Below are 19,219 nucleotides of genomic sequence, written 5' to 3'. Positions count from 1 at the left end.
CGGGTGTCTTGTTTTGTGGGCGTGTTTCTTGCGGGATGCTCTGCTTCATGTTTCGGGTGGGGCCGGAAGTTCTTTCTTTCATCTTCTCTTTTTCGGAGCGTCGGTCATTTCGCGATGGTCAATGACTTCATTAAATGCAACTGAGATTTGATAGTTATCATGTAATTACGACAGCGTGAAATTAGCGTAGAGAGAATGTAATCTGGGGAGTTCAGATTATTCACTTCATCGTGACATATGCCGACAATCAAAACCCCATCTAAACCTCAGCGTCCCTCAAACCCTTCTTAAACCTATCAATCGCTCTCGCCTTTGTCTCTTTCCAATCCACATGCGGCTTAGGATACCCCAATTTCTCAAACTCCTCCTTTGATAACCTCGCATACGGCGCAAACACAGCCTTGCCTTTCACATTCTTGAGCTCAGGAACCCATTTCCTAATATAATCGCCATCCGGATCGTTCTTTTCGGCCTGAGACACGGGGTTGAACACGGTGTAGCTTGGTTCCCAGCCCTGTGTGTTGTTGGAGAGATCCCAATCGATTAAGGTTTCGGCAAAGTAGCGTTCTCCGCGGCGATAGTCGAGAAGTAAGTTGCAATAGAGATACGAAGATACATTCATACGAAGGCGGTTGTGCATGTATGCTTCGGCGTTTAGCTGGCGCATGCCTGCGTCGATAAAGGGCTCGCCGGTTTGCCCCTTGTACCATTTTTCCCAGCCTTCCTTGTCGTCTTCCCATTTTACAGAATCGAATTTGAGGTTTTGCGGTAGATTCATGGATGTGTGTGGCACGCAGACTGTGTGCTGTCGATATAACTCACGGAAAACGATTTCTCGGACCCAGCTGTAGACGCCACTTGAGGCTTTGGATTCGGTGAAGTCAGTGCTGCCGCGGTTGTAGTCGACGACTTTGCGGAGAGCTTCGCGCACGGAAAACATGCCTGCGCTGAAATAGGCGGACATGCGCGATGTACTGTTTGCGGCCGGGTTGGAGCGTGTAGATGCGTAATGGGAGATTTGTTTGAGAAATGAATCCATGCGTTTTGCGCCTTCTGCGTGGCCAGCCGGCCAAAGTTTTCGTATCCTCTTCTTCTCATCTTCCGACTTGAATTGCTTGTCTTTGGCGGGCTTGGGTGCTGGTGTGTCGAAAAGATCCTTGAGTTCTTTCTTCATAGATGAAGGGTTCGCGACAGGTGGAGGGCGTGTATCAAGGAGTTCGGGTTCTTCACGCAGTCTGCTGAGCCATGCTTTGTGGTATGGGGTAAATACCTTCATCGGCGATCCGGACGATGTGGTCATTGTACCGGGTTCAATCACAGTCTGGTCATGAAAAAGAGACACTTGAATATCTTTTCCAGAAGTCTTGACCAACTTCAAATCTCGGCGCATCTCGTCAATCTCATACTCGTAGTTGCCAAAGACATGGGAAATTTTGTGATTCTTTAGCCACTCAACGGCTGTCTCCACAATCTTCTTTCTGTCTTCGCACTCTACAAAGACCAATGGTATGTTTAGTTCCTTGAGTTCTTTTTGCATAATCTTCAGCCCCTCACACATGAAATCAACTCTTGCTGGACTGGTCCCGTGCCATGATTCATCGGCAGGACAGTTGATGTAAAAGCAGACCAGAGGTTTCTGGGCGCTTTGCGCAAGCTCCGAAGCATGATGTAGTGCGGTGTTATCCTGGATTCGGAGGTCCTTGGGGTGGAACCAGTGAGCGACTTTTGTCACGTCTTTAACCTCATCTTGCGCGCCGAGTGCTTCCTGGACTTGATCGTAAGGGAGATTTTCATCGACCTGCTTTGCGCGTTTTGCAGATGTGTGACCGAGCTCGTCACGCTCATAAGATGTTCTTTTCGGCATGTTTGTTTTGGCAGGCTTCTTGAGCGTGGTCCGGTTTTGGAAACGCGTCGCGTGACTGAAGGCGCGATTTGGCAGAAGCGGGAGTCTGGTATTGCGGGCTGCAGTTCGTCTGGCAGCAGAGATTCGGACAGTATGCGATACGAGGGTGCTTGTGACAAAACACATTGGCTGCGTTCTCAATACATGGCTGTGTCTTTGTACCTCTGCGTAAACAGTTTTACATTGGGGTCTCAAGTGGTGACGTCGACGGACCGGACTACCCAGACTACGGCCGATTCAAGGCCACACCATGATGGGCAGCCGACATCGAACACCAATCGAGGGCATCGCTATCGTTGTTTCAGATGCAAGATCTGGGGATCTCCCTGGCTCCCGCTGCAGCATGCGATCTATATCCACTCCCCTGGATTTGGTAATGTCGTGCCTGGATAGCGCTTGTATTCGTTGCATGGTGGCAAAGTTTGTGGATGCAAGACACGCGACAGCCACCAGCCCACAAAAACAACAGCTGGTCTTTCTGCCCATAACACAAATCAACGTGGCACGATACAGACTTCGGTCTCGGCAGAGTGCTAAGATTCTGGTTGATGGAATGGGCCCAGAGAGGGTTTTCAGCCCGCGGAAATTGGCAGACTGCCCAGCCATGTCGTTTCCCACAATCGCCGCCGGCAATACATCCGCCTGGGGCATGGATCAAGAAAGCTGTTCTCACTTTGTCTGGCCGAGAGGCGGGAAAGTATGACGAATAGAGATGTCGTCTACTGAGCACAATGGGGAGCAGTCCATTTCCCAACCATGCGCCAAGTCTGTGTTGCGCGGGAATACATCCCACATGGCATGGCGTCGAGCCAATCACATGCCATGTGCTCGCAACGTGATGCCAAGCCATTCACGTTAACTGTCTACCAGATCCCGAACAGGCAGCTCGGCAAGACGTTGGTTGATGACATTGGCTCATAACCAGACCATCCCAGCGGACTGGGCGCTGGTCCATGGCGCTGGATGTGTTCTCTCAAGCAGTAAGAGTGCTGGATTATCGCACGAGGGCGGCTGGACATGCATTCCTCTCCACAAACTAGCATCCCCTGGTAATTGAATGTAGTACCCGGTAGCTTGATGTGCATGCCATGACTACGTAGGGTGTATTCCAGGAATCCGGCACCAGGCACCTGCTTGGACTTATAAAAGTGCCAGACACAGCTCTTCATTCTTTTGCCTCATCGCAATCCTTGAGAGCCTTGTGTAATCGTACATCTCTCAATCGCGTTCGCCATGAAGTGCACATGCTCGGCTGTCGTGGCAGCAGCTCTTTTGGTGGGCTCTGTTTCTGCGCAGACATTCAGGAGACTTGGTGCTTGCCCGACACTTGGTAAATTTGTTCTCCTTCGTGTATACGCTTACGCATCTCAGCTAACTAAAAGACAGGCTGCGTGTTCCCACCTGACCAGTTACGTTCATAATCTATTCAAGAATACGGTAGTTCCCTTGCTAACGACAAATCCAGGGCTGACTTCCTCGCTGGCCAATTTTTCGACATTCGACTTGAGGTGCACCAGCCGATCAATGGCTCCGAGGCCATTGGACTACCTCTAGATGAGCAGTTCACTTTTACTGTCGGAAAGAAGGGTGAAGAAGCAGTATCTGTGACCGAGTTTTTCAAGCTCGAGGAGCCGAAACTAGAGAAATGGAACTTCACCTATTTTGAAGGTACGTGAGATATTCAAAATGAACTTTCTAAGCCTCTACATGAATCCTGCATTGTGAAATGGAGTCCAATGGATCGCCGTTGAGGTGGAGTTTTTTTTCTTGCGCGCTACAGAGCTTCGATGGATGGATTTGCTTTCTAGCCGGATGAAGGATTAGTCACGTGACGGGCATAGGCATAGCTGACGACAGTACAGACTTGTTCGCCCGCGATGCCAAAAAGCCTGCCCTAGTCAATGTAGCCTCCAAGGCATACCGTCGCATTGCTTTATATGAGCCAGGAGAATACACGGCTACATTGCACTACAACAATGGGAGCAAAACTGAAGCTACATGGACTGTACGCGACCTGGCTGAGGAACGCAAGACTAAAAACATCATTCTATTCATCGGAGACGGAATGACCGTGCCAATGATTACGGCAGCGAGGTTAATTGCCCATAAATCCATCAATGGGAAGTATCAATCCACAATGGCGATGGACAAGTTCCCTATCCACGGAATGTCCATGACCCATTCTTTGGACTCCTTCATCACAGACTCTGCCAATTCTGCAGCCGCATTAAACACTGGGCATAAGAGCTCTGTCAACGCCCTCAATGTATACGCTGACAGCTCTAAATCCGGCTTTGACGATCCGAAGGTTGAGTCAATTGCGGAGATCTTCCATCGTTTGACCGGTGGACATATCGGTATTGTCTCTACTGCATTTATTGCCGATGCTACACCTGCTGCCTTAGTTGCTCATACTCGGTTGCGAAACCAGTATGGAGCCATTGTTGACACATTCCTCAATGGAGTACAGAACTACACGTGGACGAAGGCCCCGATCGATGTGATCTTCGGAGGTGGAGGCGAACAGTTCTATCCTTCTGAACTTGGAGGAGTCACCTACCAGGACAAGAATTACTACGATGAATTTGCCGCCCAGGGCTATCAAGTCGTCCACAACCGCACTAGTCTCCTGGCGGCTTCGCCCAAAGAGAAGACTCTAGGCATCTTCACAACGTCTAACATGGCCAAGTGGCTTGATCGTACAGTATATCGCGATAACCTGAACCAATCGCTTTCGCCCACTGGGGACAAGAAGCCCGCTCTCGACCAACCCGGACTGAAGGAGATGACCCTCAAAGCCATCGATATTTTGGAAAGCCGCTCTAGCGACAAAGGCTGGTTTCTCATGTCTGAGGCTGCAAGCATAGATAAGATGATGCATGCCTTAGATTCGAGGGTAATTTGATAGCTGTTCTGTTCTTTGTGCGAGTTGTGAAGTGCTGACGGGTGGTGACAGAGAGCGCTTGGGGAGCTCCTCGAGCTTGACGACACCATCAAGGCAACCATTGAACACCTAAACTCCACCAACTGCCTCAAAGATACTCTAATCATAGTCACCGCCGACCACGGTCACGGCTTCGATGTTATGGGATCTGTTGATACGCTTTACCTTGATGCGCAGGAAAATGATCGCAAAAGGCGCGATGCAATTGGTGTCTACGAGCAATCCGGCCTCTCTCAATACACCAACACTGGAAACTTGACCTACTCTGATTCGTATTTCCCCAGCAACTGGGACCCTCGCTACACGTTCTTCCAGGGTTTTACAGCTGCCCCGGATCGTCATGAGAACTATAGGGTGACCAAGGACGGCCCTAGAAAGCCTGCGATTGAGCTGGAAAAGGGGAGCGGCGATTTCTACGCCAATCCCAAGGATGGTAAGGGCGGTATCTTGGTCAATGGCACATTGCCTGTAGAGAACGACCAGGGCGTTCAGTAAGCTTCCTGCACCTACCCCCGGATTTCAGCTCTTGCTAATAACCGATATAGTTCGTTGACCGACGTACCCGTTTACGCAATGGGCCCTTGCCAGGATCTTTTCCAGGGAACCTACAGCAACATTGAGATATTCTACAAAATGGCGGAGTGCTTGGGTCTTGGGCGTGGGGAGCCATCTGAGGAGAAGTAGGGACTTGAGAATACCACGCATCACGACGTGGCGAAGACATCACGACCAATTATGTAGTAGCGCATCTATAGTACATGTGTATTGAATGTGTAATTTGTAAAGAAATCTATGGACTCGGTTTCCTACGTAAACATTTCCTACTCTTGATGGACCACAACTGCTTCAATCTGAGTAAAAACCAAATCTGGGTCGCATTCAGAAACTGTATGAACATCACCGGATGACAGATGTTCTGAAAAAAGAGAGTTTGAAAGGAAAAGAAACCTCTCGACTCTACCCGAAACATGAAGCAGAGCATCCCGCAAGAAACACGCCGACAAAACAAGACACCCGTAAACCTATTGCTGAGAGAGCAAGTGTACCTCTACTTGTCCTCATCGTCGGCCTCTTCCTCATCATCGTCGACCTCTTCCGCCAATTCTATAAAGTACCGGGCGGGTTGACAGAATCTTAACCTATGTGGCCTGGTAGAATCCAGATACGATGCATCTGGTCTATATGTCTCTAGTGGGCAAATGACTGTCTGCTGTGAGATAGTACAGTCCATCATCCCCAGCAACCGGAAGGATGCAAAGCGTGATCATGGTAATAGCCGCGGAGTTCTGATGAGATCGCTGTACCTAGATGCATTTATCTTATGTTGATCGTTTCGTTCAGCGAAGTTCTTCGTCTTGCCATGGTAGATGTACGACGAACGTGGCTTCTATTCTACTATACCCTAGCTTCTAGTCTTATAAAGCCCGATATATACACTAGAGCTATATAAGGATATAGCTTCTTTAATTAAAAAGTAACTAGTAGCAACGAGGTCTTTAGTAGAGAATAGGGTATCAAACGAAAGAACTTTGTAGACGCTAGCTTCCATTCCCTTTTCCTCTTTTAGCTCCAGGAGTTGACCCTGTATTCGCTTCTTGTATTCGATGCCATAGTTGATGTTGACTTGACATGCATACGTACTGGGTTCTTGCTGAGCCCCTGTTGGTCCAGTTATCCCATGTCTCTGCCAATACATCCGCCAGTATATTGTGGTTAACGCCCGAGGGAAGCCACGCCATGGCTGTGGGCTTGGGGAATAAGTTAGGGGAAAGCGGGGTGTTGGAGCGTTCGAGTTCTCTTAGGTTTCGCAGCTAAAAATGACACTCAGTGTGCTGGAAATGTATCTCTATGAATAGTAGGAAGCGGAAAAGAGAGATACTGGCAAGTGAGAGTGTGTTAGATGTATAGAAAGAGTTTTCCAAGTCAAGCTCAATGATATAAGTCTATCTGGGTCACGCCATCAATCCGCAAGTGAAGGCATCTGTGTGATTAGGTCACTGCAAACGCTGGTGCGACGCGTTGCTATAGGCTGCCAGAGCCAACGTTTGACCGCCTGTCACGTATTTTAGTTATCTATTCTCTCACTATTACACAAACGTGCCCCATGGAGCAATACCAGTACCCTGTAATAAAGAATATCAGAATTCGTAGAGCAGCGTTCTGCATCGCTTCACTTGCTGTTTTTTGGCTATTGTAGTCTTGATAATTTAGCTTTCAATGTATTCTTATCGAGCTAAAGAGCTAAAGAGTGCCAGAAAGTCCAACACGATACGTTCTGTGCGACTATTTCACCATTTGAGGTACCGTGAGGTTGCTCAAATCGCCCAGGGCCTCCGTAGATATAATAACATACCTCAAACACAAATGCATATTCGATGTCGACCAATCTCGACGAGCAAGCTTTTCATCGGCGACTTCTGGAGTGATTAGGCGAAAGACTATGATAAATAGGTCATACTACATACAACAGCATAAACGTTGTTCGGAATCAAAGAGATGTAGTTGAATAGAAGTTACTTCAGATCTTATCCGGCTTCATCTTTTGGACGAGCAAGACCTTCCCCGCTCGTTCGCATCACCAATAATTCCCATCCCAGATTACCCAGCGACTTCCGCCAATAGTAGGAGGAGCAATTCTCTCCATTTCCTTCATATCCAATTGAAACTACAATTTCACCACACTTGCAGCTCTCATTGGCATCCACCCAAAGTAACGTTGTCCACCCATTCTTGTGTTTCATGGAATATAGTCCTCTGCACAGTAGTCGACATACACACATTTGATAATATAACTGGCTGGATCTGATAGGGCTTCGTTATTGGCAACAAGAAAAACCCGGTGCAGTTTTCAGTCCATGTTCATTGGTTGGCCACCCTGACCACGATTGTATAGGTCGCGAAGCTGATCTATATCAAGGCCAGCTAAAGCAAGATCTGAGCGTGCATCGAGATGAAAAAGCGATCACATCTGTTGAAAGCCAGGGACTTGTTAAGTAGTTTCGGTTATTTCTCGAGCTTCCTTGTGCGCCTTAGCCTCAATCGTTTGGAGAAGTTGCTGCTATTGCTGGTTAGATGAAGAAGGTCCGTATCCCGTGCGGTAAATAGTAAAGCCCCGGTTCCCATGAGCAACAAACTCATCGTTTGACCAGACGCAAAGACTTTCCATCCATTCTTCGAAAGAAGCTATGGAGCGCGTGAAGGAAGCTATTCTCAAGAGGTGTTAGTCAGGCCTCATCGAGAGTGCTCACGTAATTTTATCAATTTCCTAAACCTAACTCAAGCAGTACCGCACGCACAGAGCATAACTATCTTACTGCTTCCCGCAATCACTGCATGCATAAGAGTGATAGAACAATGCAAATGATGTGCAATTTTATTGAAAGTTCTGCTACACCAGGTGTTGCGACGAGAATATATTTCTCTTCCGGTCCTTGCAATTTCAAGTTTAGGATCTAATCTTCAATTGGAGCTACGGCTTACATACGATGCACTAAAAGTAGGTTGCAAGGACGCGCGAGTCGTATCAGACATGCACGGGCATACTGTGAATTTAGCCGTTGGGCACAGAATTTCCTGGTTTCCCAGCGCAGTGAGAGTCTGTGAAGACTGCTCAATAGTCGATCTAGGCTGGATTCTGGAAGAGTCATGTAAGACGGCTTACCACAATTAAGCGGTGGAATATGAAAATAGGCATTATCATGGGCGTTCAAGTAGACAGGGCAGATGTCATGCATTGATCATACATAGTGCCCTTTGCAAAACGATTAGCAGAACGTCGGTTGTGCGTGACTTTTTTGTTGTAGTTAACACAATAGCACAGAGCTGAATTTCTAACAGTAGAAAATCCAGCATGCGTGCTCTGGCTGCTCGGTTCGTGCTGTGACACAGTTCAGTTTAGTTTAATTGTACTACAAAAAAACTTTATTAATAGGTCATCTCCTGAGAAACGAGTCATGGCTATGTGCTAGTGGGTAGCCGAAGACGGCCCTTTACGCCCCAGAATACATAGCTTCAGTCTTCTATACAAACAATAATTGTACAACACTCACTACCTTGATCCCCTCATTCTCAATTCTATATTCTCTGTCATTCAAGCTTCCAATTTTCAAGGACCCAGGTTAGTATACATGCGAGCGCTAGTTGCTCAACCAGGGCTGTGATATTTTTTTCTATATCATGATGTATGTCTCTTTTTGACTGGAGTCGAACCATTCTAGTAGAGACACTGTTATCTACTAGTGTAGATGTGTATAGACCATTGACGAATAGAGAAGTAATTCATTGTCGCCACAAAGTTCCCATTTACATATCGGTAATGATTTGAGTAGCTAAGATCAGGATTTAGCTAAACAAAAACCCGATAACAGTCATGCACATCCAACTAGAAGTCATTGAATTACTTGCCAGCACGTCAATGGCTGGTCTTTCACACAAAAGAAGGTCGTGCAATATACTCGATAAGCACGCCACTTGCGTTGATTGCACAACCAATGGGTGTAACAATGAAGCGCCTAGTTACCATAGCCATGTTTTTTGGGCCACATGCTACTGCCATAAACCGAATTCATGTGTGGACTGTGGAGGGTCTTGCCAAGGATCTAGCTAGTGTTGGATTTGATGGGTGTGAAATGAAATGGTGTCTCAATACTCCTACACTGAACATTCGGGAGGAAATCCCTCGCTTTACGAGGAACAATAAGGGTTTAAAGCAAGACGGTGCTATTAGTGATTGTAAGATGAAAGGCAGACAGCAAGACTGGAAGCGACGAAGATACAATAATGGATAAATTTCGGGTTCTTTCTCGTCATGATCAACCCCACTGCTGTGCTTTGTTGATAGTATAGCTTAGTGTGCTTCAAGTCTCTGCTGTTGTATCTACCTATACCATGATAATCAAATTGTCGGTATGTTCTTTGGACATACTGTTCGTCTCACTATTGCATTTATCAATGAGATTGGTGTTATGGAACAGGTAGAGGATAGGCGGGAGCGGCGAGCCTTGTAGTGCAAAGAAGCGCTGCTTCTGGAGTATTTGCTAGTCTTAGGACGTTTCAAGCCAAATTCGACGGGCAATAGGGTGTGTTTATTCCGAGAACTGGGGTATTCACTGTTGTGATGTTTTCGCAAGGGTGAGGGTAGCGAGAAAATGAAATGTTCCCGTTTTCTAAGTTTAGTTACTAGAACAGGGACCCCGAGACTTGTTGGCAACCCAAGTCCCCCAAAAACGGTGACACTAACAGAAGGCGGATGGCCTCAATATTCTAATCCTCAGTTTTCCATGGTGGTAAGAGTTGCTCAAGGAAGTTAGGTTGAATACATACCCGAATAGAAACCCCCAAGACTTGATCACCAGCCTTAGAGACAATATTTGATAAAATCCAAGTTATGGGTAGATGCTTTTCAACACATTATATGACAATAACGAGTTTGAACATGCCCAGTGCTATGATTCTTGTTTCTTGATAATCGAGATTGGCGCCGCGGGCATGAAGTGGGGGCGGGGCAGATCGACAGGGTTCACGGCGAGCTTCGAGTTGCTCGAAAGATTTGACAGTTTACAGGCAGCAGGATTCTACAATACAAGCACATATTTGACAGTACCGACGTTTTGCTGAGAAGATTCAATCAGAAAAACCTTGACCACTTGCGCTTTCAAACCGCAACCATGCAGATGCCAGACATGCCCGTAAATGTCGCAGTCGACGACCCCAACGCCGACACGGAATGGTGAGCCAATCCAGCACAAAATGACGGCGAAACAACAAATGCAAGCTTCTAACATGCATGCGCTAGGAATGACATCCTGCGCAAACACGGCGTGATACCCGAGAAGCCGCCATCGCCAACGCCCATGATCCAAGAAGCCCTGGAGCAAGCGCGACAACTAGCCCACGAGAACCGACTCGAAGGCAAAGACCTCGACGAACTCGACGAACTCGAAGATCTCGAAGACGATGACTTCCTCGACTCATACCGCCAAAAGCGCATGGCAGAGCTCTCGAGCATCAACACGGCATCCGTCTACAACCAAGTTTACCACCTACAAAAACCCGACTACTCGCGCGATGTAACCGAGGCAAGCAAAGACGCATATGTACTCGTGCTGCTGACCAGCTCCACTGGAACGAATACCGAAAGCAGAATCATGATTGAGCACTGGCGGGAGCTAGCGAAGCGCTTTGGTGACGTCAAGTTCTGCCAGATGAGAGCGGACTTGTGTATAGAAGGGTATCCGGATAAGAATACGCCGACGGTGCTGATTTACAAGGATGGGGATATCAAGAGGCAGATTGTTACGCTTATGCAGTTGGCTGGGCCGAGGACAAGTGTGCAAGGTGAGTAAAACGGTTCCTCTTTCCTGTTTTGCCGAGGCTGTGTATCATGGGAGAGATAGAGTGCTGACATTGTGTGATTGCTATGCTAGATCTGGAAAAGGTGTTGGTGGATGTTGGGGCTGTCAAACTTGGTGATTCGCGTTTACAGCAGAAGAAGGAGGAGGGAGAGGAAAGCTCGAATAAGATACGGCAAGGTAAGACCGTGGCCGAGGACGACGATAGCGATTGGGATTGAGGGGGCGATAATCACGATCTTTCTTTCGGGCCAGCCATTTCTGCTACAGATGCAACTCCCGCACATAACACGTATGTGTGAGTGTTGCAATGGCAGAGAGCTCTATATGAAGAGGCATGTTGCGAGATATGCAGGCTTGCACTGCAAAACGAGAAACCTGGCCAATGGTTAGGATGAAGACGGGTTGGGAAAAAGCTGGTTTCTGCACAAGAAGAGGCAGGAATACATATGTACAGATACACAAAAAGGGGAGGTTAGATCAATGCACAGCAACAACATTGCAGACGTCTTCCTTGTGTAACAAGCACTCTCCCATGCAAGACGGAAAGTAGTAGTCTGTAGCAACAGTGAGCAGTACCCAGATGTTTCCAACCCCCCACGAAGATTTTAATTTCCGCACCCATCAGCCAAAGGGAAAAAAGAATTGCAATAAGTCTGCCTTGTTCCCAGCCCCAAAAAAAAGAGACAGCCCAGCCTAGCCCGGTCCAGCCTTCTCTTTGTCTCGCTCCCAATCTCACACCCCTCCCACTTCCTGCAACCGAACAAAACTGCAAAGCTACCCTCTTAGCCGCAGCATCGGTACCACGACTCCCTTACATCCAACCAACCAGACTTGAAGCGACCTAGACCCCGGAACAAGGCCTCCCCCCTCCCCTCCTTCGCTTCCCCGCATGCCAACTAACCCCCCCCCCCCCCCCCTCTCTCTCTCTCAAAAGCAACATTACATAGTCTAGTCATCCGTGGTCTCGCCCAGAGGGGGCTTATGTCACCGTTTACACTGGCGGCGTGCTGTGCTGACATGTCGCCAGGTGTGCGTGTGCACTTGCTGACGGTTTGGACTTGGCTTTTTTTTTGGTTTGTTTGGGACATGAGAGGAGGGGTGGGGGCCAAGAAGAGCGAGATGTGGCTTGCATTATGCACATACATACAGACACAGACACATAGAGAGTTTGGGTTTGCTCGGATTCGGTTGAGGAGAGTATGGACGTGTGTAGTGGGGTGCTTTTCTTTTCCTTCTTTCAAGTTGAGCAGGAGAAGACAGGGGGGCAAAGGAAGGCTGTGGAGTAATGTATAGATTACTATGTTTCTTACTATGGACATACATAACGCTGGATGAAGATTTGAAGCGATAAAGAAAGAGAAGAGTCTTATTGTAGGGTTTGATTTCTGCAAAATGAAGTTTTGCAAGTAGCATGTGCGTTCCTGGTCACTGTGCTATCAAGACTTTCACCCCCACGCTGTGCTGCATTGTTCCTGCTATTCAATTGGCTGGCTATCAGCGGCACCAATTCCTTCATCTTTTTTTTCGTACGCGGCTGGCTACAGACAGTAAAGTCGGCCCGCTTACCGTGCTAGTACAAAGCAAGATACCATGTGAGTATTACACGGTCATTGGAATTTTTGCTTTGCTGCGGCGGGCCTTGGACTAGGACATGAAGTTGGGTCACTTCCTACTGCCGTTTATGGATATAGGCCGGCGATGACAGATGATTAGAGTGTTGCTGTGTGCTGCCGGATGCTCCCCGAAACGAGAATCCATGTAGTACTCATGCCCAGAGGCTCTAAAACGGTGATAATCAACCAATGTCCTGGGAAGCTTTATTTCCGTTGCAGAACCAAACATATGTGATCGGACCCCAGTCGAGCGCCTGGTGCGCCGCCGAGGTCCCTGTCCCGATCCTTGTTCGCGGTGCTCGGGTTTTGTGATCCCGGTTCTTTGTGTGTAGGACAAACTTTCAGCTGCTCAGACGTCTCGTGCCGCATCCTGAGAGGGAACAGAAGCCACAATGGCAGTCAGATTGCAACACGTGTTTGTGAGCTAGATGAAGGATGCGTGAGACTGGTATACCGATTAGATATGCGTACTTGTTTGATTGTGGTAAGTGTATGCAGAATCTCGAGGAACCAAGCCTATCGCTTTTCTGTGTCGTAGCATGAACAAACCGCCCGAAATGTGCCTCCCCGTGACACCAAAGTGTCCGATTTTGTGGGCCAGCTTAGCAGACAAGCCACCAGTCAGTCATGTGCCAGACGCCAAAACACCAGAAACCATGAAAGTGGAAAAGAAAGAGAAAAGGGGGTATTAAGAGAAACGAAGGATTCAGCGTGCCTGGCTGAGGATCATATCAATTCATCACCTCCGCAGCGGCGTGATTCGTCAATGGCCTGCCAAATGGCGCTCTCTTCAAAGACGGGGCCATGACCATCGCACTTGGCCGAGCCTTTGAGCCGCTCACATACATCGGCCACGTCTACGAGGCCCTGCTTGATGAGAGCATGTGACTGGATAAGATCCCAGGCCTTTGCAGCAGGGACCTCTTTGCCCCTTGGGCCCTGACGCGAGTGTTCCTTACCAGCAGCATTGATAACGGAGCCGTTGGGCAGGGGCTGAACTTTGTATTCCTCTTCCTTTTCATGGTCTTCGAGGAGGAGGTGGGCGCCGGGCGAGGGATAGCTTGCGGTTACGGGCTGGGGTGGGGACGAAGGCGAGTGGCCGGTGGTGGCACGCAGGATCTCGTTCTCGGTGCGGGCGCGCTGCAGGGCAGCCTTGAGGCGCTCATTGTCCGACTGCAGCGAGTGGGTGCTGGACTCGAGGGCGGAGAGCTTGGTCTCGAGCTCCTTGACATGGCGCTCCTTGCGCTCACGAAAGGCACGCTGACTGTAGAGGGCGGTCAGAGGGTCAGTGTATGGCGGGACAGGTGGGAGAGGGCGGGTGGAGCTTACGCAGCGCGGTTCTGAGCCTTGCGCCTGCTCTGAGCAGGCGTCAGGTTGTCCTTCTCTTCACTGCTGCTCCTCGCCCGGCTTATCCGACCATCGTCGAATTCGGCGCCAATGCCCGAGTCTACGCTACTGACGGCCATGGGAGTGTGTGCTGCAGCGTTTTCTGGCGACTCCTGTTGGGGGGTCGGCAAGCCGTTGGCGAAAGCAGTGGCATCGTAGGCAGAAGGAAACAGGACGGCGTCAAGAGGTTCCTGTACACGCCCGATTAGTCACGCACGGTGAGTGTGTACGCAAAGCAGGGCCGACTCGACAACTTCCATCACACCACTGGGGAAGCCGAAAAACAGAGTAAACTCACGGTGCTGTGTGTCGTGTCCTGCTCGAGGGCCGAGTGAGGGAATGCGTGGGGCCCGACGCCGACGAGGTGCGAGTATGGCTGCTGGGGCGCGGCGTAGTAGTTGTAGTCCATGGTGTGGTTAGGATGGGAGGGGAGGGAAGCAAGAGCCGTGATGGGCGAGCAAGCGCCCTAAAGTAATTGCGCCGAGAGCAGCAGCAGCAGCAGGACTGACGCCAGAGGGCTGAACAGGTGCCTCTTATTATACTCGAGCGCAGCAGCGGTAGGGATTGAGCTTAGAGGTGCTCACTCCCGCTGCTGTCCAGCCCGCCCTGCTGCACCAGCTATACCCGTCGGCAGCCCACATGCATCTCACACCCCAGCAAACGGTTTCAAGGCGACTGCTGCTAGGGCTGCTTATTTCATGGTAGCTTCTTCTTCTTCTTCTTCTTCGTCGCCCCTCTGCCCTATCACCGCCGCATCGGCTGCGTGCGACGCCTGCATGTCGCGGCTGGCCATGCCCCGTCTGGCCGGCCTACTATGTACTATGGACAGCATGTATGTATCTAGTACACCTAGACAGCAGCGGGCGCTGCGCTGTGCTGTGCTGTGCTGCGCCCATGGCTGATGAGCCCAGCAAGACCGATGCTGATGCCGCAGCTGTTTGAACCCCAGGATTCCCAGCCAGCGGATGTTGCTTACTGCGGCTTCGCAATCGTCGCACAGACGCATGTCTAGTACACATGTAGTATGTACAGCCTAATAGACAGATGCAAGGCCAGAGGAGCCGCGATACCCCGCCCTGCCATGCTCGAGGCAGCCCAGCCCAGCCGTGGTGAGCGGGCGTGCTGGACGGGCGTGAGCTGCGAGCATATCCCCCGGACGGCTGGGCTCTGGTAGGTGGAAGCTCAGCAGGGCAACATGGCACACAAGGGGAACCTTTACAGAGCCCGTCGATCAGTGCTGCCCGTCAGCACTAGGCGCAAAGTAAAGCCACGTACTATGCGGTTCCAGAGCCCACGCGCTGCATCCTCCGCCCGCCAATCACCAGCAACCGTCATGCCTTGCCGGAGCCTCGAGCCCATGGTGATTGTGGCAAGCCCCGGCTGCAAATCGGCCACTACAGCGGTGTACATACACTCCAGCCAGACCGATCATGGCAGCAAGCGGCTATTTGACACTCACACTGCACCGCCTCTCACGGCCTTTTCATCTCGCTCTTGGCCCGTCCGCTGTCACCTCTGGCCGACACATGCTTAACTCCATTCGGACATACCGACCCTACATACCATCTACTATCAATATGGACCGGTAGGAAAAGGCCCATTTACTCACAACTTTGGTTCCGAACCGTCCCTCTGTCCATCCCACGTACAACTCTCCAGCTCTCCAAGCCCGTATTCTCTCCGAGCCCTGCCCGGTATAATCCATTCACGAACCTAATAAGCATAGCCAGCTATGCAAGGCCTACGTTACCAAGTGCCAAGCCCACGACTGGGACATGCACTTCAGTGGATGGTGCTTCAACCCATCCTTGTTGTTGAATCACCCACCTCACAGCCAGATGGAAAGCATCCCGCAATATGACAATGGTTTTGTGAAAAAATATATGCTGGCTACATCTATGACTTGACATGGGTAATATTGTACTTTACAAAGTCATCATCGTTCGCAAATATACCCCAGTCTCATCCACATAGGGCAGGCGAAACGATACCGGTCGGTTGGGTCGAGGAAGCAATCCAAAGGCTTGTAAACCATCTCAAGCAAATGAGCTAAACTTGGGCCAATGGGAATACAATGGAAAGCATCCCCGCGCTTGCGGCGGCTCTGGATAGAATAAAAAAGCAATATTCCAATCTAACGAATCCAAAGACACAGCACGCGGGAAAAAGAAACCCCGATCTTGCGCCGACAACGACGTTAAGCCACGACATGTGCAGTCTATGTTATTTGCATCCGGTGAACAGTACCATGACTCATCAGCATTAGTATGGATAACATTACCAAAATAAAGGAAGACTGGATGAAAACGCATTTGTCCATACCCTTTGGATACACATGCATTAGTCTACATGTCTAGTATGCTTAATAGTATGAGAAAACATACTTGACGTCTTCTCTCTGTATCACGTACAGAGACACGCAGGCGCAACATGCCCTGAGACTATGTACACACCGTCAGCAACGTGCGCTGGAAGCGTTTACGCCTTGGACCCTGCATGCGACACTGAGCCGTCTGTATGCAGCAGATGGCTGGTAAAACTTCGCGTCCAATGATGTAGTAATGATCCATGACATTTCACCATTAAGAACAACTTCAAGAAATGCAATTTCTCATTCCCTTCTCAAGAACTCCTCTTGCCATATGGCTCAAAGGGAAACACTGCCGCAATACCCGCCATGACAATGTACAAGGCCGCACAGATATATATCGGCACCGCAGTTCCAGTCTAGCGTTTTAGCATGTCAGCCAGCCCACTCAACTATTGCAAGGAAGGGAAAAGCAAACTCACATCAGCAACAGTAGCGATAACCGCGCTCAAAATGCCCATGACCCGGTTGCATCCAATCGCAATCCCATTCCCCGTCCCTCGATCGTGTGACGGCAAAACCTCCGGTGTATATGCGTAAAGCGTACCATAATAGACGTTGAGGCAGAAATTGATAATGCACGTGAAGGCCACATTCTGCGTCGCCGTGCGCACCTGCGTATAGGCAAAGAAGAAGGCCATAGTCACCAACGCCCCAACCACCATTGTGTACTTTCTGCCCAGCCGCGTCTCGCACATCCAACCCGCCAGTACAGGGCCCCAAATACCACTAAAGTTGACAAGCGTGTAGTTGCGCCACGTGATGTATGGGCTGGGCTGTCCAAATGCGGCGCCACGCGAGGCCAGGTACGCGGGTAGAAAGACGTTGTACAACGGGTATGCGAGGCCGATCAGTGTCCATGAGAGCCAGATGAGCGACGTGGAAATGCCAATTCGCTTGGTCGCGTACAGACCGCGGAGATGCATAGCAACCTCTCCAAACCCCCATTTACTCTTTCCCTGTCGTGCAGCCGCGCGCTCAGTGGTGCCGCAGTCGTGCATCATCTGCAGAGTGAGACTACAAGGTCGGTTGTATTTCTCTGCAATATGTTGCAGGATCTCCACACATTCCGCATCTTTGCCCTCGCTGACAAGGAATTTCGGTGTTTCCTGCAGTCTGATGACCGTGATACGCAGAATGGACATGACCAGGACGAGCGAACCAGACGTATACCACACGTAGCGCCATCCTTGGTTGTTAGCCTTGGTACACGGTGCAGCCGATGGATCGATTTCAGGATCTGTACAGCTGAAGTTTGGAATAAATCCCCAAGCCAGGAATCCTGCAATCAGTTGCCCGATACCTGTTTTTTTTTCAGATTAGTTACCATTCATAGACACACGTCTCCGCTTTTGGACAACATTTCAAGAGAGAGATAGAGAGAGAAACATACCCCACCAACCCGCCATAAGCGTAAGCATCCACTGCCTCTTACTCGGCAAATACTCCAAAAAAACCGCAGTATCCAGCACAAGGTTCCCTCCGCCCCCAAACGCACTCAGACACACAAACAAGCCCAGCACCTCCCAATTGGGACTCGCCCCCGCTACAATCGCAAAAACAGAGCAAATCAGCAAACTCACATTGAACGCAATCTTGCGCCCCATGATGTCTGCCGTTAGGCCCCAGAACAGCGCGCCAACAAGCATACCGACGTATGCGGCAATGGTCAGCCCGTTGGCGTACGAAGGGGAGAATTCCAGGGCGGCTTGGCCAGCAATGATGGATTGGATGAGGAGAATGAGGGAATCGACTGCGTAACCGAAACCGTTGAGTACGAATAACTAAATTGGGGTTTTTTTTTCAGTTATTCTCCCATGAATTGTTTTTTTCTTTTCTGGAATCTTAAAGTCGAATGCAAAAAGGGGTATAAAAAAACCATTTTTACCTTCCATTGGTACGTTGTAAATCCAATCTAAAAAGAATTCCACATACTAATCAGTTCTTGCTATACTGACAACACTATTTCTGACAAACAAACAGACATTACCTCATCAATAGCATTATTAACAAGATGCATCTTAGCATTCAGCACGGGATCCGTATGCTCTTGCTGCAAAATGTCTTTTTGGCCCAGACTACTCGTTTCGCCGTACGTCTGATCGCCTTGCTCGGCATCGCGCTCCTCGTGCGCCTTTTTCATTGGTTCGTCCATCTCCTTTTTGTGGTATATCTAACACATGTATACACAATGCCACTATATGTGTAACGCAATCTGTTTTGGCCAAACCCAACGCGCGCGTGTAATGTGTGCGTGTATGTACGTGCTTTCTCGGGCGGTTAAAGCTTTTGGTTGGAAGGGGGGGGGGGGGGGGGGGGCGAGGGAAACGCAGTTGCAAGGAATGACGAATGACAGGAATCAAGCTACAGGAACGGGACTTGAGTGGGTATAGTAAAGATATGAAAGAGGAGGCGGAGGGGAAAGAATTTTGCCATCCAACCCGGAAGGGCTTCAAGACCAGCGATACGCAAGTCGCTTTTGTACTGCGACCTTGCATCGAATGCAACGTCTGAACCTGCCCGCGAGCATCATTGCGGGCTTGTGGTTGGCTGACATGATAAGCGGCCCTATCTGACAGGGTAGAGATTGAGCCGATCCGTCTTGGATCTCTTGGTAAAAAGCAAGCCATACTGCAGCAACCAAGGCGCTAG

At 49.6% G+C, this 19,219-nt stretch overlaps 5 protein-coding genes across 5 annotated transcripts; 2 read left to right on the top strand and 3 right to left on the bottom strand.

The window, feature by feature from the left end:
• Window positions 1–259: 259 nt before the first annotated feature.
• PSV08DRAFT_392011 (DNA photolyase, FAD-binding/Cryptochrome) lies at window positions 260–1,864 on the bottom strand (the record flags this gene model as incomplete). The annotated part of the gene is made up of 1 exon (XM_014228065.1): window positions 260–1,864. One exon carries the CDS (start codon window positions 1,862–1,864, stop codon window positions 260–262), a length of 1,605 nt encoding a protein of 534 aa, XP_014083540.1.
• Window positions 1,865–3,136: 1,272 nt separating this feature from the next.
• PSV08DRAFT_410387 (alkaline-phosphatase-like protein) lies at window positions 3,137–5,531 on the top strand (the record flags this gene model as incomplete). The annotated part of the gene is made up of 6 exons (XM_014228064.1): window positions 3,137–3,233; window positions 3,290–3,311; window positions 3,369–3,571; window positions 3,766–4,799; window positions 4,860–5,338; window positions 5,393–5,531. 6 exons carry the CDS (start codon window positions 3,137–3,139, stop codon window positions 5,529–5,531), a joined length of 1,974 nt encoding a protein of 657 aa, XP_014083539.1.
• Window positions 5,532–10,415: 4,884 nt separating this feature from the next.
• PSV08DRAFT_204377 (thioredoxin-like protein) lies at window positions 10,416–11,779 on the top strand. The gene is made up of 3 exons (XM_014228063.2): window positions 10,416–10,575; window positions 10,642–11,183; window positions 11,273–11,779. The coding sequence occupies exons 1-3, from the start codon at window positions 10,514–10,516 to the stop codon at window positions 11,416–11,418; spliced, it is 750 nt and encodes a 249-aa protein (XP_014083538.1). The 5' UTR covers window positions 10,416–10,513; the 3' UTR covers window positions 11,419–11,779.
• Window positions 11,780–13,290: 1,511 nt separating this feature from the next.
• PSV08DRAFT_46483 (uncharacterized protein) lies at window positions 13,291–14,614 on the bottom strand. The gene is made up of 3 exons (XM_014228062.2): window positions 14,498–14,614; window positions 14,143–14,390; window positions 13,291–14,077 (listed from the first exon to the last, which is right to left on the bottom strand). Exons 1-3 carry the CDS (start codon window positions 14,606–14,608, stop codon window positions 13,540–13,542), a joined length of 897 nt encoding a protein of 298 aa, XP_014083537.1. The 5' UTR covers window positions 14,609–14,614; the 3' UTR covers window positions 13,291–13,539.
• Window positions 14,615–16,821: 2,207 nt separating this feature from the next.
• Window positions 16,822–18,710, bottom strand: PSV08DRAFT_225102 (major facilitator superfamily domain-containing protein; the record flags this gene model as incomplete). The annotated part of the gene is made up of 5 exons (XM_014228061.1): window positions 16,822–16,926; window positions 16,990–17,870; window positions 17,961–18,351; window positions 18,456–18,482; window positions 18,558–18,710. The coding sequence occupies 5 exons, from the start codon at window positions 18,708–18,710 to the stop codon at window positions 16,822–16,824; spliced, it is 1,557 nt and encodes a 518-aa protein (XP_014083536.1).
• Between the last annotated feature and the right edge of the window lie 509 nt (window positions 18,711–19,219).

This window comes from Bipolaris maydis, assembly GCF_028858645.1.
Source record: "Bipolaris maydis strain C4 unplaced genomic scaffold PSV08scaffold_9, whole genome shotgun sequence".
Taxonomy (NCBI): domain Eukaryota; kingdom Fungi; phylum Ascomycota; class Dothideomycetes; order Pleosporales; family Pleosporaceae; genus Bipolaris; species Bipolaris maydis.
The sequence above is the reverse complement of the archived record's forward strand: the minus strand, read 5'-3'. Positions and strand labels throughout refer to the sequence as shown.